The sequence below is a fragment of the Clupea harengus genome, chromosome 7, assembly GCF_900700415.2.
Source record: "Clupea harengus chromosome 7, Ch_v2.0.2, whole genome shotgun sequence".
NCBI lineage: Eukaryota > Metazoa > Chordata > Actinopteri > Clupeiformes > Clupeidae > Clupea > Clupea harengus.
Window position 1 is genome coordinate 15,938,143 of NC_045158.1, and position 14,932 is coordinate 15,953,074.

General features: G+C 41.7%; 2 protein-coding genes across 2 annotated transcripts; one reads left to right on the forward strand and one right to left on the reverse strand.

Annotated features, from left to right (window-relative positions):
* The first annotated feature begins 1,273 nt into the window (after nucleotides 1-1,273).
* LOC105901098 (piggyBac transposable element-derived protein 4-like) lies at nucleotides 1,274-3,286 on the forward strand. Its single transcript, XM_012828492.1, has one exon. It carries the CDS (start codon nucleotides 1,274-1,276, stop codon nucleotides 3,284-3,286), a length of 2,013 nt encoding a protein of 670 aa, XP_012683946.1.
* Nucleotides 3,287-7,586: 4,300 nt separating this feature from the next.
* On the reverse strand, nucleotides 7,587-12,213 carry LOC105901097 (arrestin domain-containing protein 3-like). The gene is made up of 7 exons (XM_031570657.2): nucleotides 11,912-12,213; nucleotides 11,728-11,772; nucleotides 11,095-11,155; nucleotides 10,853-11,000; nucleotides 10,496-10,592; nucleotides 9,995-10,251; nucleotides 7,587-8,660 (listed from the first exon to the last, which is right to left on the reverse strand). Exons 1-7 carry the CDS (start codon nucleotides 12,180-12,182, stop codon nucleotides 8,424-8,426), a joined length of 1,116 nt encoding a protein of 371 aa, XP_031426517.1. The 5' UTR covers nucleotides 12,183-12,213; the 3' UTR covers nucleotides 7,587-8,423.
* Between the last annotated feature and the right edge of the window lie 2,719 nt (nucleotides 12,214-14,932).

Genomic DNA, 14,932 nt, shown 5'->3' on the forward strand with positions numbered 1-14,932 from the left:
TTCTTCAGGCTTGGCTTCCTGCAATAGTTCACATTCTTCACTCACTGCACTGCAGTGCTCCCCACAGAACACTAGCAACAACTCAGGTTAGCCTACATTTCCACCATTCATACACCAACCCATTCATATTCTGGACAGCGTGTTATAAGCCAGATAGTATTTTCCACTTGACTTTTATGACGATAACACCATACTGTTACATAATAATTTAGTAAAAGCTATAGTTTGTAGCAGACACTGCCCTCGCCAAAATGGTGCTTTCAGAGTTGAGATGGCAGAATGGCCAAATAGGATGGATACCATGGATAGGGGAATGGTGGTTCTCCTCGCCTCTATGCAGTCTTGGAGTTAAATCTTTTCAGAGCTGCATGCTTAACCAAGCACAGCGCCAACCACTGACTGAACACGAGGGAGAGAGGGGAGGAGAGATATAGATGACTCCCAAGGCTTTTTAAACAGAGAGGGGAGGGGAAATGACTGGTGTGCTTGTTTGACACAAAGTTTACTATTTCTTCTATGCAGCCTACCCTTCTGCCCTCTGCTTGCCTGATTAAGATATTGAATTTATTACGGACAAGTGGGCTACTAGGTCTCAAGTAGATTCAAGTTGCTGTTGTTGTGATTGTGATTGTTGTTTGTTCTGCTGCAGAGCTCAAACGTGGCATGTACATAAACTGTTGCCGGTATATTTACCTGTCACACATCTGCGTCAGGCACAATATCACGATGCGCAAGGGGCTGGCAACTGCTGCTTCCATAACAACGATGTTGTTACTAATACACTCCATGTGTTTAAGCCATGTTGGCTAAGTAATCTTTCATTAAAACTATCTTGTGTCTTATCAAGAATGTTTAAATCATACTTAGGAACATTAACCTTATACCTGGCGTTTCCCTGGGCTTTTTTCGAGATTGGTGGCCAGCTACAAAGAGTGGCGAGTGCCAGCGGGCATTTCAACAGCAAGCGGCCATCTGCCAGCCTAGCGAACTAGCAACCCCACCAGCTGCAGTCGCAAAACGCCCTTACAAAGCAGGACATGCAAGCAGCTTCTGACGTCTGCGGCCACACTGCGCTACAAAGCGTACAAAAACCAAGAGCGGAAACAATGAGATTCAAGGCTCTCAAAACAGCATGGTTTAAAGACCAACGAGTTTCCCGTGGACGCACATAAGTACATTTCAAATAATTTTTTAATTTGCGGCTAGTTTTGAGAAATATTTACCCCGCTAACATAAATAAAAGACTCATGCAGGGGCAGTTCAATACCCCGACATGGCGGCAAGAAAAAGGAGAGAGCTTTTTACTATTTTGGAAACTAGCGCGGACACAGAAACTAATACCGTCTCCGACAGTGAAGAGTGTCCGTTAAATCTTTCAGTAGATGTGAAGTGGTTCGAGATTCCTTTTAGAAAGCCGGACTCGGACTCGGAGGAAGAAGAACTACAGGAGAACGAGGGGGAGACTGAATTCAAAAGCACAGCGGCAGCAGACGAGACTGCGGACTCAGCCAGCTACATCGCGGGAGGCGGTTGCAATATTATTTTAGTCACTGGAAATGGGATCAAGCACGAGGAGTACGCAGAGGAGTACGCTGAGGAGTCCTATTATTCTACCTCCAATAACTGCTCTGAAACAACGTCTACCGACTCGGACATGGATTTTTCTGATTTAGAGGAGGAAGAACACTCGGGGTTTTTCAGTTCAGATGATCTTTTAGACGAAGACTGCACTTCTCCAGACTTCTGGGGAGAGCCCGATCAGGTAATATCAATTGAGCCATTCACTGCTGTCAGTGGCCCTCAGCACTCGCTGGGGGATGATGCTGACACACTAGACTACTTCCGGTTGCTCTTCCCAGATTCATTGTTTGAACACATTGTAGAACAAACAAACAACTACGCCCTCTATAGGCAAAGGAGGAGTGGGAGATCAGATGCCCACTGGCATCCCACTGACCTGAGGGAGATGAGGGCTTATATAGGTCTGAACGTTCTCATGGGTATAAACCAACTCCCTGACTACGGTATGTATTGGGCCAGTGACATATTCATAGGGAATGCTGGCTTCAAAAAGACCATGACAGCGCGGCGCTTTGAGAAGCTAAACCAAAACCTCCATTTATGTGACCGCGAATCTGAACCAACGCGTGGCGAACTGGGCTATGACGGCCTTTACAAAATCCGCCCCCTGCTGGATGTGGTGGAAAACACTATGTGGGACTCGTACGCGCCTAACCGCTGTCTCACCATCGATGAGTGTTCCATCGCATCGAAAGGCCGCTTCTCCCCCACACAGTACATGCCCTCCAAGCCCCTGAGGAAAGGGCTGAAGGTGTGGATGCTCTGCGACTCCCGCTCGGGCTATTGCCACCGCACGCGCATCTACGTGGGCAAACCGGGCGAGGAGGCGGCACTCGGCGTGGCCCGCAAAGCGGTGACCGCTCTTGTGCGTGGCCTAGAGGCCAAGCACCACCACATCTTCATGGACAGCTTCTTCACCTCTGTGACTCTGCTGCAGAGGCTACTGCGGGACGGCCTGTACGCCTGCGGGCCCACTCAACCGGCCCGCCGCGGCTACCCAGATACCCTCAAGCCGCGCAACGTGGGCAAGCTGGCACCCGGTGAGTTTTACCAGTGCCAGCACGGCAACCTGGTGGCTACAGTGACACGGGACGCCAAGGTGGTGAGCTGCCTGTCGACCAACTCCGCGCCGGGCATCGTAGGCATCAGCCCTAGCAGGCAAAGGGATGGAGACAGTGACGGGGACAGCGGCGGTGGCGTTGGGGCTTGCGGCATGGGTCTGGGGGTGCCGAGGCCGCTGCCACTGCTGCTTTACCAGGAGAACATGCGTGGCGTGGACCTGTGTGACCAGCTACGCGAGTGCTACCAGGTGGGCCGGCCATGCAAGAAGTGGTGGCGTTACTTCCTGTGGTTCTACGTCAACCTGTGCATTGTCAACGCCTATGTGATCCTGCGGGAGACGCGCACCGGGGCGCCGCCAGCCGGCTTCAATGGGAAACAATTCACGCTGCGCCACTTCCGTGTGCGCCTCGCCCAGCAGCTCATCGGGGACTACCAGGGTGCACGGGGTATGGAGCGCGCCGCCCGCAAGCGCCACGCAGACTCACCCCTGGAGTACGGCCACCGGCTGGAGCGCATGTCCGAGCGCTCACGACGCTGCAGGAACTGCACCAACAAGGGGCTGCGACACGAGAGCGTGTTCGGCTGCAAGATCTGCAACGTGCACCTCTGCCGTGGAGGCTGCTTCTCGGAATTCCATAAATAAGCCTTTTTATTCGTATTTCTTTTTTTAAATCTCTTATTTACAATGTTTTGTTTTGTTTTAATGTGACATCAGAGAAAAGTAAAACAAAAAAAAAACTTTTGAAGTTTGTTATCCAAAGGTTATCATTACAGGTACTGTACACGTCATACTTAGATTTCAGTAGTAATTGTTAACTAGTCATAATTGTTAGGATGGTAACGCACGTTTCAATTAGCAATTAAATCTGTTATCCTTAGTTGCATTAATGTGGAATTCGTCAAATGCCTTTCATAAGACAAAAAACAAGGCCTTGTGTCACTTTTTTATATTACAAGAAAAGAAAAAAAATTATTAAAACTCTAAAGCTAGATAACTTTGAAGCCATTAAAGTGGACAAAAAATGTTTTTCTGTGAGACCTTCTTATGCTTTTCCAAAATAAATTCTCCATAAAAAAAGGATTTTCCCTCACTCTTTGTCGGAATTAGTTATCTTAGTCTCAAAACACACAATCCACACACTGTGCTAAAGGTTCTCAATGAAACTCCAAGGCTTGTAATTGTTGCATCATGAAAGGGACACAGCTTGCAGCAATTACAAGGCCAATAGACTTTACCTCGTGGACAAGCAGATTGGTGCCATTTTAAAGGCACTTCAAGCGCCACAACAAGACCATCTGCGTGCTGATAAGCAGCCTAAATGTGAGTTTGCTGCATGTCAATGAAATACTCTCAAATGAGGGATTACATTATGGAGAGCTCTCAGAGAACTCCTTACATTATGTGTACTTTTGAAGAGTGTCTCGGTTAAGTGGGGCCACATTACTCATTTCGAGAGTATCAGGTTGATAATGGCTCATCCATTCACAGTACGCACAAGGTGCATACACCGAAAGGGCTGATCTTTTCAGAATGCACAACAAACTGTAGCAATGTTAACCTTCACTCATCAGCAATTTAATAAATATTTCCTTTGACAGGAATTGTTCTGTTCAGTTGAGGACATGGCCAATTAAAGGGAAATATCCACCTGGCCTCTCTCAAGGGATACTCACACTCCCTGTCCATGATGTTATAATTTCTAATGATGTCATAATAATAACACACTACCATGTGTTATTTGCTGTCTCATTGAGAGTAGTCTGTGATGATGTCATGAAAAAACCATTACACACATTTTAACTATGGGAATCCTCACAGTCTACTTGATTGCCCACCTTGTAGTATTCAGCATAGCAATACAGAAGGCTTTAAGAGTCTAGTCAGGGGTGTGGGTGTTATGACTGTTTAATATGGCTCCCATTACCAGGTAATACCAGATATGTTGCGTTAACATAAGAGCATTGCATTGCTTTTTTTTGGTAGGGTTGTGAACAGTTGTCCTTTGTTATTCCTTCTCTTGCAGCCACATGCTATTGTTAACAGAAATGTGATACCTTAAATGATCTGTAGAAATGTGTAGGTCTACAAAAACAGTTTTCGGGAAATTGGAGCAGGACTTTTGCCTTTTTCTGCATCACATATTATGTCAATGCAATGTCTTTCCCTGCCTCAATGAAAGTACACCAAAAACGAGTACTCTTTTCAAGGCTTTCTTGCAAAAACACAGGCTCCCAGAAATGAAAATGTTTGGCACAGGAAGCAGCATTGCCTTCAGGCTCCGTGGTAGGGCATTCATCCCGAAACCAGAACGGCATGCATGCCACACTTTCATGAACGAGCACGACTGAATAGCCAAGCTAACAGGATTCATTTCGATGACCATGGAGTGGTGCATGTGTTTTCTGTAGGCTTGGTTTTCTCTCTCTCTCTCTCTCTCTCTCTCTGTTTCTTTCTTTCGTTCTCGTGGTTATTCAGAGTCCAGGGCCTCTAGTCCTAGCAAGGTTTTTTTTGGTCTCTCAGATCTACTGCAGTGCATTTTCCCTGCAGCTCCCCAACTGGGAGAGGGTTAGTCAACTGGACGCCCCTCCCGTTGATCTGGGGGAGTCCCACGGGGAGTCTCCATGGCAACCCCAACCAGCGAAGACAGGGAGTTGCCAGCAGGCTCAAACTGTTGTCATGGGTACTCGCTGGCGGTTGGGGTGGGAGATCTCTCTAAACCACTCCTCCAGCCCTCCTTTCCAAAAACAGCCTCCCCAGCACGGGAGTGGAGAGGGACACTGGGTATTCTATTGTGACTTCAGATTTGCATGGGCTGCAATGGAGAATGTGCCCCAGTGACAATGAGCATAGCCATGTGGCTTCATTTCTCCCAAGGAAGCACGGAGGCACGTTCTCCAAATGGTGTTTACTGGCCAACTGATCATAGTAATCAACTAGCATTGTCTTCAGACTGTGTTACTATTTTTGAAGACTTAAGGGATATCTGAGGGTCGAGATGTTCAACTGGCCTCTACAGGCATTTTATTTTATAGTTTTTATCTCTAAGGGTAAACAGCCTCTTAAAATAAGACAAAAATACAACCATTTCAGTTTGAATAATTAACATTTGAGATAGAGTATGTGTCAGATAGTTCAGTCTTTGCGTTGTTGTAGAAAACAAAATCACCAGTAGTCATGAATATCCATCCAGAAGTTTATTCATAATGCAACAAAAAGGTATTTTGTTTTCTGTTTCAATTACTGTGAGTCTGTCTCTTATCCAGCAGTTATGCAGAAGTCTATAGACATTTACAAAAAAACTTATGAGCCTGTGATTGACAGGGCTGTTACTATGCATACGATTCTCATTCCTCTTCTTATGGTTCCGTTTATGTGAAGGCATTTACGTGCCAAAAGCATTAGGATTATTTCATGTATTGTAAACCTTTCACCATGATCTATGTCATTTATGATTTTATGTGATGCTACACAGCACTGGAGAGCTGTTAAAACCATTAACAAATCTCTATGAAATCTGAGACAGGCTATAGGATCAGTCTTCCACAGCAAGTGTAAGGCACCTTTCTGATCACTACATTTTTTTAGAGAAGCATAGTGACCTATTGACTTTGGGACAGTTTCTTACTGAATTTTAGCAAGACCAAAACTTAAATGAAGGCCCTTAAACTCTGCAAACTCCTAACTACCTATTTGTCATGTGGAAGTAATTATGTGGACCTGAAGACTGGACATGACTGCGGAGTAGGTCAGCTCTGATCAAGAGCAGGGTCACAATAGGATCAAAGCTCAGTCCATTACAAACCAGGCTACTATTTCAGAGGAGTAGCTATGGATCCCAGATGTTTTCACTTAATGCAGTTGTAGCTGATCGGTCAAAACGTGCACTGTGTCTGAAGTTACATTCTCTAGGTCAGCACTGAAATGAGCTCAGCCAGGGTGCAAAACACAAGCTGAAATCAACATCGATTGTTAGGCATTTTTGACATTTAAAAAGGTAGTATACACTTAAATGTGTTTTTTTGAGTAACTAAATGATATGACTGTATGGGTTGAAAATGATTCAACACGCCATCTACTGTTTAAAATCATCCAAGGCCAAGGCTGAGAGAGTCAACTGTTTGGGATTTCTCTTTGTCACGATACCCACCCTTTTTATTTAAATTATAAAGTGGATAGAGTTGGGGGTTTACTGACAATTTAAGTCTTACATTATCTTGCATTACATGCTGTACGTTACAATGTTTAACTTGTATGTCTTAACTCTTATCAAAAGGTGAGAACAATTTAGTAATCATTTAGGTAGTCATTTAGGACTATGTTTTTATATACTATAATATACAATATACATACGATACCTAAACAGCCCGTTCATGGCAACTGACAGGCATTTATAAACATTTATGACAGCTGATTCCAGCTGGTGTGAGCAATTGTGAAGCCTTTGTCAACACTAACGTAAAGCTGGCATTATATCTGTATAAACTGGTAGCCTATGTTTTATAACATAATGTTATGTTCTTAGGGTAGAAAGAAGAGCTGGTTATGATTATATACATTTTAATAGTATATAATCACGTAGTGCTTATCAGTGTGATAGTACTATAAAATGTTTTAAGCTGCGACTACTATTTAGTTCTAAATCAATGCTGTTTGCAACAGCTACCATTATAACAATTTAAAACATCCGAACCCTTACCTTCTTCAGGCAGTTATAGTGATTGTATATATATAGTTGTATGTATTATGTGTATTATGTATGTATTATGTATGTATGTATTATATAGTTATTGTGTTACATGCAGCGTAACACAACATAAAATAACTTAATGTTAACCTTTTTACATCATGTGTTAATGTGACAATAGCCAAGCTGACAAAAAGCAACCTTTGACATCAGTTTTATTAAGTCAATGTACTTGATTATAAAGCGTTACCAAAAATCTTACATCAGGGTTATCTGTAGAGTAGAACGTGACTGTCGTATGAGGTTGACAGTTTACTCCTTTGTCTACCTTGGTGGAGTGTGTGTTTGCAACAGATATCAAAGTTGGTGAGTCATGGTTCTCCTTTGAGCTTTTTTATCTTATGCCACTTCTAACTGAAATGTGTCCAGTTGGGCCTCCAGAGAGCGGATTTCAGTTTTACTCTGGGACCCAATGAGCATGCTGTAACCCACAACATCACAGTCATGAGGAAGTTTGGTTATTTATGGTGCCAGGATTCAGAATTCATATCAACCAGTAGGTGGCAACCTTTACAAAGTAACAACAAACAAAAAAATAGGGGGTATTGGCGTAGGTTTGTGGGGAATGACAAATATGTCACTGTGGAATGATACAAGTGTGTGGTTTCAAAAATAACAAGGATGGTGAACAGATGCTCGCCAACAGAAAGGCAAAGATGTGTTATGGAAGATTATTTGGAGAAAAAAAGTATTTGTGAGTGTCTTGAGTAATACAGGAAGACTCAGCATACAGAACATGTATATTGACTACACTTAAATAAAATTGGTAGGGTTTGAGATACACACTACTTTCCCCAAAAAACATGAATCCATCATCACGTCAGAAATATCTTTTTCATTGCTTTTACTGACTAATTCAAACTGTGTTGGCACTTCTCATTCACAAATAAATATAGATATGTATACATTTCGCTCTGTGCTCCAGACAGGATTATCATTAGAATCAATGTAGGACAAATATACAGAACATCCTTTTCAGTCTCATTTGCAACCTGGTGATTGGTGATTAGTAATAATAACACTACAATCAATGAATCAAGATTTCCCAGGATAATTAGGTAACGGAGGATACAATGCATAGGACTCATAGGCTGGAGGAGGAGGAGCCGTGTATGGGGTGCTGTTCCATCCTGCTTCACCAGGGTTCCAGTAACCATCAAACCCAATCGCCGATGCTGATGGAGCCGCCTGTTGTATGGCTGGTGTAAGCGGGAGAATGACAATAGGAAACTTGATCTCTGGGTCCGAAGCATATGGAACATCGAGGTAGAACTGGAAGAGACGTCATGTGAGAAGTATAGGTGTGGTACTGTGCAAACAACTTCCTAAAAGAGAGCTTTTCTACCACTACTCATTACATTACACTGACATTTAGCAGACACTTTTATCCGAAGCGACGTACAAGGGAGACAACAATCAAGCTACGAGCAATAGAGACCTAGTGTAACAATAAATACTATTTTACATAAAAAATAGAGAAAGTGCAGGAATGTAACTACTGTAAGTGCAAATTAAGTACTAGTAGAAGTGCAAGTTAGGAAGGGAGGTGCTCTCTGAAGAGTTGGGTCTTCAAGAGCTTCTTAAAGGTAGAGAGGGACGCCCCTGCTCTAGTAGTGCTAGACAGCTCGTTCCACCAACGTGGAATTACGAATGAGAAAAGTCTAGTTTGCCGTACTTGTACAGACGGCAGTGCTAAACAACGCTCATTAGACGAGCGCAGCATCCTGGGGGAAACATTTGCCCGTACAAGAGCATTTAAGTAGGTGGGAGCAGAACCAGCAATCACTCTGTACTCTCCACTCAAAACAATCTGCATTTGATTACCGCTGCACAGTGAACAGGGCAACAGGCCAGCAGGTTTATGAACCACTCTTGCAGATCTTCAATGCTAGGACGTGGACTCCTGCACCCTGGGTTTGGAATCTGTTGACCATGACATATAGCCTGCCTCTGCCTGCCTGTTGCTCTCCCCAGTTGTTTGGTGGGGGTGAAATACAGTGGATGGCTTACACCAAGCTACATGCATAAACATCCAAACAGACATCACAGCTATTCAACAAACATTGCACACAGCACCACATATTTCCCTTGATGGCTTTCTCTAATTTCCTGATTGAATAAAATCTATATATTCCAGCCTATGACAGACACTTTGAGCAACTGGCCTGCAATCATTGAGCAGAGTTCAGGGGCTGTAAATGTTGGAATGTCGAAACACAAGAGAGTCTGACCCATTCAATGCCAGTGTTTATCTATTGGAAAATTAAATGACGTGTATATTATGTGTAAACTGTTATTACATAACACAAATCCCAGTTACCTGGGGTTATGAAACTGAGAATATAAAGATCCTGCTTTAGAGATAACAAAGAAACAAGTGCTTTGACCTTTTGTATTTGGAGAAGGTGTTAGTCGCTAAAGTTGTTAGACAGGTTTTTTCCACTACCATGAGCGCAGTAGACCCAAAGGTAAACTCTTCTGTGCACAATGATCGCAAACAGTTTAGGAGAATGCACACATTATTTCTGTCTTAAACCAAATACCACTGACTAAAGTATTGCACATCTGAACACTGCTGAGTTTGTCTGATCATAGCCGGTTCTTACCTTGAGTCTGTACTCCACCTTCAGGATCCTACAGTTAAGGATGGACAAGTCAAGGCTTGCTGGCATGGTGAGGACCTTGGTTATGGTTTGATTTGTGGACGGTGCGATGGGCTCTCCTTCCTCTTTGATTATCTCGTTAGTGCGTAACCTCCTTTTGTGTCTTGCAAAGAAACTGTGCTTCGCGTAAAGGCAGTACTTGGGTTTGAGGGCACGAGACGAGTTGTTCTGAACTTCGGCCACAACCTTAATTCCTTCTCCTGTAAAAGCAACGGTGGTATCATGAGAAATCCGTTAATATGGAGGACATTACTGACATAAATTCTCTCTATGCCTATGGTGGCTGACACAGAACATTTTTACACAGTTTTATGTAGTTGTCCAAATCTACCAAAGCACCTGTAACTATGGCTATCCAGAGCCTCTGCCCAAGGGTGATATTTTAGGAAATACACAAACACACACTTGTGGTCTGGACAATCGCTCTATGGTTTGAAATCTTACCCAAGTAGTAGCCCATTCTCTCCGTGTGGATAGTGAATGAAACATTCCCAGAGGTAAACACTTTCATCCCCTTCTCTTTCGTGCCATACTGAGGAGTCTGAATGAAAACAACAGAACGATGTGTTGTCATAGAATGCACAAGAAGAATTGGTTAACTGGAAAACAAACCACAGCTCATCAATTCAGACAAACTTGGTATGTTCCTGTGGTCCAACTGGTAAAGCAACTGGTAGAGCAAGGTACTAAGAACAAGAAGGTCAATATCTTTAAAAAAGATACACTACAAGATATATATATTGTCTATGTTGCTTCGGACAGAAGTGTTTGATTAACAAATATAAATGACCATGAGCTCACCATGAGGTTTGGAATTGTCATGTCTGGCTTTGGAATATAGCGGATCTCTGCTGTGGCTTTGCTCGAGAGTCGCATTGACCTGCTCAGTTTTACCTCCAAGAAGTAGCTAACATATCCCCATGCACCTTTAAAAGATGCCGGTAGATTCCTGAGCAAAGGGGGGATAAAATTAATTTGCAAATTCTAATTCCCACTTCGTAACCTGAACAATATTTGGTGCCCTCTACAGTATTAGGACTCACTGCTGTGGGAGCTGAAAGGTGAATGGGTATACGTGAGTTCCAGGGGCAACAACATCACAATCTGAAAAACAAAACAAAAAAACAGGCATTCGCATTTTAAATACCGGGGTAGTTTGTTTGATACTTCAGGTCACTGTCTAAATCTGTAAACTGTTACGAGGAATTCTGGCTTATTCCCCTGTACAGAATAACTTAATAACACATAGACCCACCCTCACAGAAAGATATCCTGACATTTGTGCTACATAGTTCCCTGGCACAAGGCAGAATTCATAGTTCTGTGAATGATGGCATGCTATTCAAATCCTGAGAAAGCAGAACCATGAGTAGCAGAACATGAAGCAGGAAGCTCAGTACCGTTGAAGTACTTCTATATGGAGAAATAGGGCAATATTTTTCAGTTGTTGTGTGGGAATGACCAAAAGCTACAGGAAATGGTTTTTTTTTAAGTCGTTGATGTCAAATTAGTCCACAGCAGTTTTTGGAGGATCTCACAGTAAGGTCACATGTCGAATCATTTGACAAATGAACGAATAAGACCATACTTTTTGTGATTTGGGTATTTCAGTTGCATTTGTTAACATATAGATTTGCAAAATACATGTAAATATCTCTTGTTTGATTTCAACTTACAGGGCTGTCCAGCCTCATTTTTCAAAAGAACCGCGCCAAAGTCATCTGAAACATAAAGCACAGTTTACGACCACAACACATTATTAAAAGGCAATGGACATGCTACTTTGAAACACACTAGAATCAAATAGAGCACGTTTTCACAATTTACCACGATTGGTCGGCTATGACATTCTCTGTTCACAAAACTTGCCGTTGTCTTTCTGTTCCCTTATGAAGAATTGCTCGGATTTGAAATATTTCTCCTTGTCATGGTATACGACAGTTGTTTTCCCATGACGCTCGCTCCAACGTACATTCGCTTTGCCTTTGAATTTAATGAAAAGCGTGTCTATCTTAGCGTCCTTTGCAAGTTCTACGGTAACTCGTCCATGTAGTATATCTCCGTTGGTGAACGTGTTACTGGGATTTATGGCATCATAAGTAACTGAAATATTCTTTATAGTTTGTGACATCTTGTCTGGTGTGACTGTTCACGTCGCAAAGTCGAAGTCGAAGTCTTCCTGAAAAGTGTTTAGATATGGTTTAAGAGCTCTGGTTTCAGTCAAGAGACACACCTACATTGTCACTGCGGTCAAGCCAGCCGACACTCGCGTGTCTTCGGTCAAATCAGCCGACACAGAAATTCTACTGCACCTATATACTGATATTTATGGTAAACGCATCCGAACCGCCCAGAACGGGAACGGGGATATTTCAAAGTACAATAAAAACTGTTTGCTCAATAATTCCAAAGTGAGACTGATATGGCTGTGTTCAGGACCTCTCTGACTACCCACATAATTAATATTAGACATTTTTACTGTATAGATTAAGAGATTTTTCAAAGTAAAGTCCAACATTTCTACTGTGTAATAGATCATTTCTGGATATTTCAAAGTACTATAAAAATACTTTTCCCAATAATTCCAGAGTGAGACTGATATGACTGTGTTCAGGACCTCTCTGACTACCCACACAATTAATATTAGACATTTTGACTGTATAGATTAAGAGATTTTTCAAAGTAAAGTGCAACATTTCTACTGTGGAATACATCATTTCTGGATATTTCAAAGTACAATAAAAACTGTTTGCTCAATAATTCCAGAGTGAGACTGATATGGCTGTGTTCAGGACCTCTCTGACTACCAACACAATTAATATTAGACATTTTTACTGTATAGATTAAGAGATTTTTCAAAGTAAAGTCAAACATGTGCCCAATCAAATCGGTTCATTTCTGGATATTTCAAAGTACTATAAAAATACTTTTCCCAATAATTCCAGAGTGAGACTGATATGACTGTGTTCAGGACCTCTCTGACTACCCACACAATTAATATTAGACATTTTGACTGTATAGATTAAGAGATTTTTCAAAGTAAAGTGCAACATTTCTACTGTGGAATACATCATTTCTGGATATTTCAAAGTACAATAAAAACTGTTTGCTCAATAATTCCAGAGTGAGACTGATATGGCTGTGTTCAGGACCTCTCTGACTACCCACACAATTTATATTAGACATTTTGACTGTATAGATTAAGAGATTTTTCAAAGTAAAGTCCAACATTTCTACTGTGTAATAGATCATTTCTGGATATTTCAAAGTACTATAAAAATACCTTTCCCAATAATTCCAGAGTGAGACTGATATGGCTGTGTTCAGGACCTCTCTGACTACCCACACAATTAATATTAGACATTTTGACTGTATAGATTAAGAGATTTTTCAAAGTAAAGTGCAACATTTCTACTGTGGAATACATCATTTCTGGATATCTCAAAGTACTATAAAAACAGTTTTTATTGTACTTTGAAATATCCAGAAATGATGTATTCCACAGTAGAAATGTTGCACTTTACTTTGAAAAATCTCTTACTCTATACAGTCAAAATGTCTAATATTAATTGTGTGGGTAGTCAGAGAGGTCCTGAACACAGCCATATCAGTCTCACTCTGGAATTATTGGGAAAAGTATTTTTATAGTACTTTGAAATATCCAGAAATGATCTATTACACAGTAGAAATGTTGGACTTTACTTTGAAAAATCTCTTAATCTATACAGTCAAAATGTCTAATATTAATTGTGTGGGTAGTCAGAGAGGTCCTGAACACAGTCATATCAGTCTCACTCTGGAATTATTGGGAAAAGTATTTTTATAGTACTTTGAAATATCCAGAAATGATCTATTACACAGTAGAAATGTTGGACTTTACTTTGAAAAATCTCTTAATCTATACAGTCAAAATGTCTAATATTAATTGTGTGGGTAGTCAGAGAGGTCCTGAACACAGCCATATCAGTCTCACTCTGGAATTATTGGGAAAAGTATTTTTATAGTACTTTGAAATATCCAGAAATGAACCGATTTGATTGGGCACATGTTTGACTTTACTTTAAAAAATATCATAATTTATACAGTAAAAATGTCTAATATTGAGTGTGTGGGTAGTCAGAGAGGTCCTGAAAACAGCCATATCAGTCTCACTCTGGAATTATTGAACAAACTGTTTTTATTGTACTTTGAAATATCCCCGTTCCCGTTCTGGGCGGTTCGGATGCGTTTACCATAAATATCAGTATATAGGTGCAGTAGAATTTCTGTGTCGGCTGATTTGACCGAAGACACGCGAGTGTCGGCTGGCTTGACCGCAGTGTAAATAGGCAGGTGCGCAATATGTATAGATGTTGTATCATATGCAGATAATAAATGATGCATAGTAGTTTGGTGGGACTGGGCAGTAAACTGTAGACAGAGGGTTTCAGGTGGAAAACTAGGGGAGGGACAAAGTGAGTGGACGTTGCATTATATAGTATAGGTTATGGTGATAAGGAACAATGTTATCACAGCCATTAGCGTTTGCAGGGAAAGGTCCTACTATATGGGAGAGAACCGAGACAGGTTAGTAAACAGAATGTTAGTCATACACAAGAAAAGATTAAGCATGCACATCCCAGTGTCTGAAAAATGAACTGCCTAATTATCACAATTAGTCATTGAAGCAATTTGGAGCTAGGCCATGTATGGCTTTGTATGTTAGGAGTTCTTTGAAGTCAATTCTACTTTCGACAAGGAGTCAGTGCAGAGAGGCAGTACAGGTGACATATGTTCATATTTTTTTGGTTCTAGTAAATGTGCGAGCAGCAATGTTTTTTATCGGTTGGAGATTCTATAGTGAGTTGTCGCCCCATCCAGCATTGCAGTAGAGTAGACTAA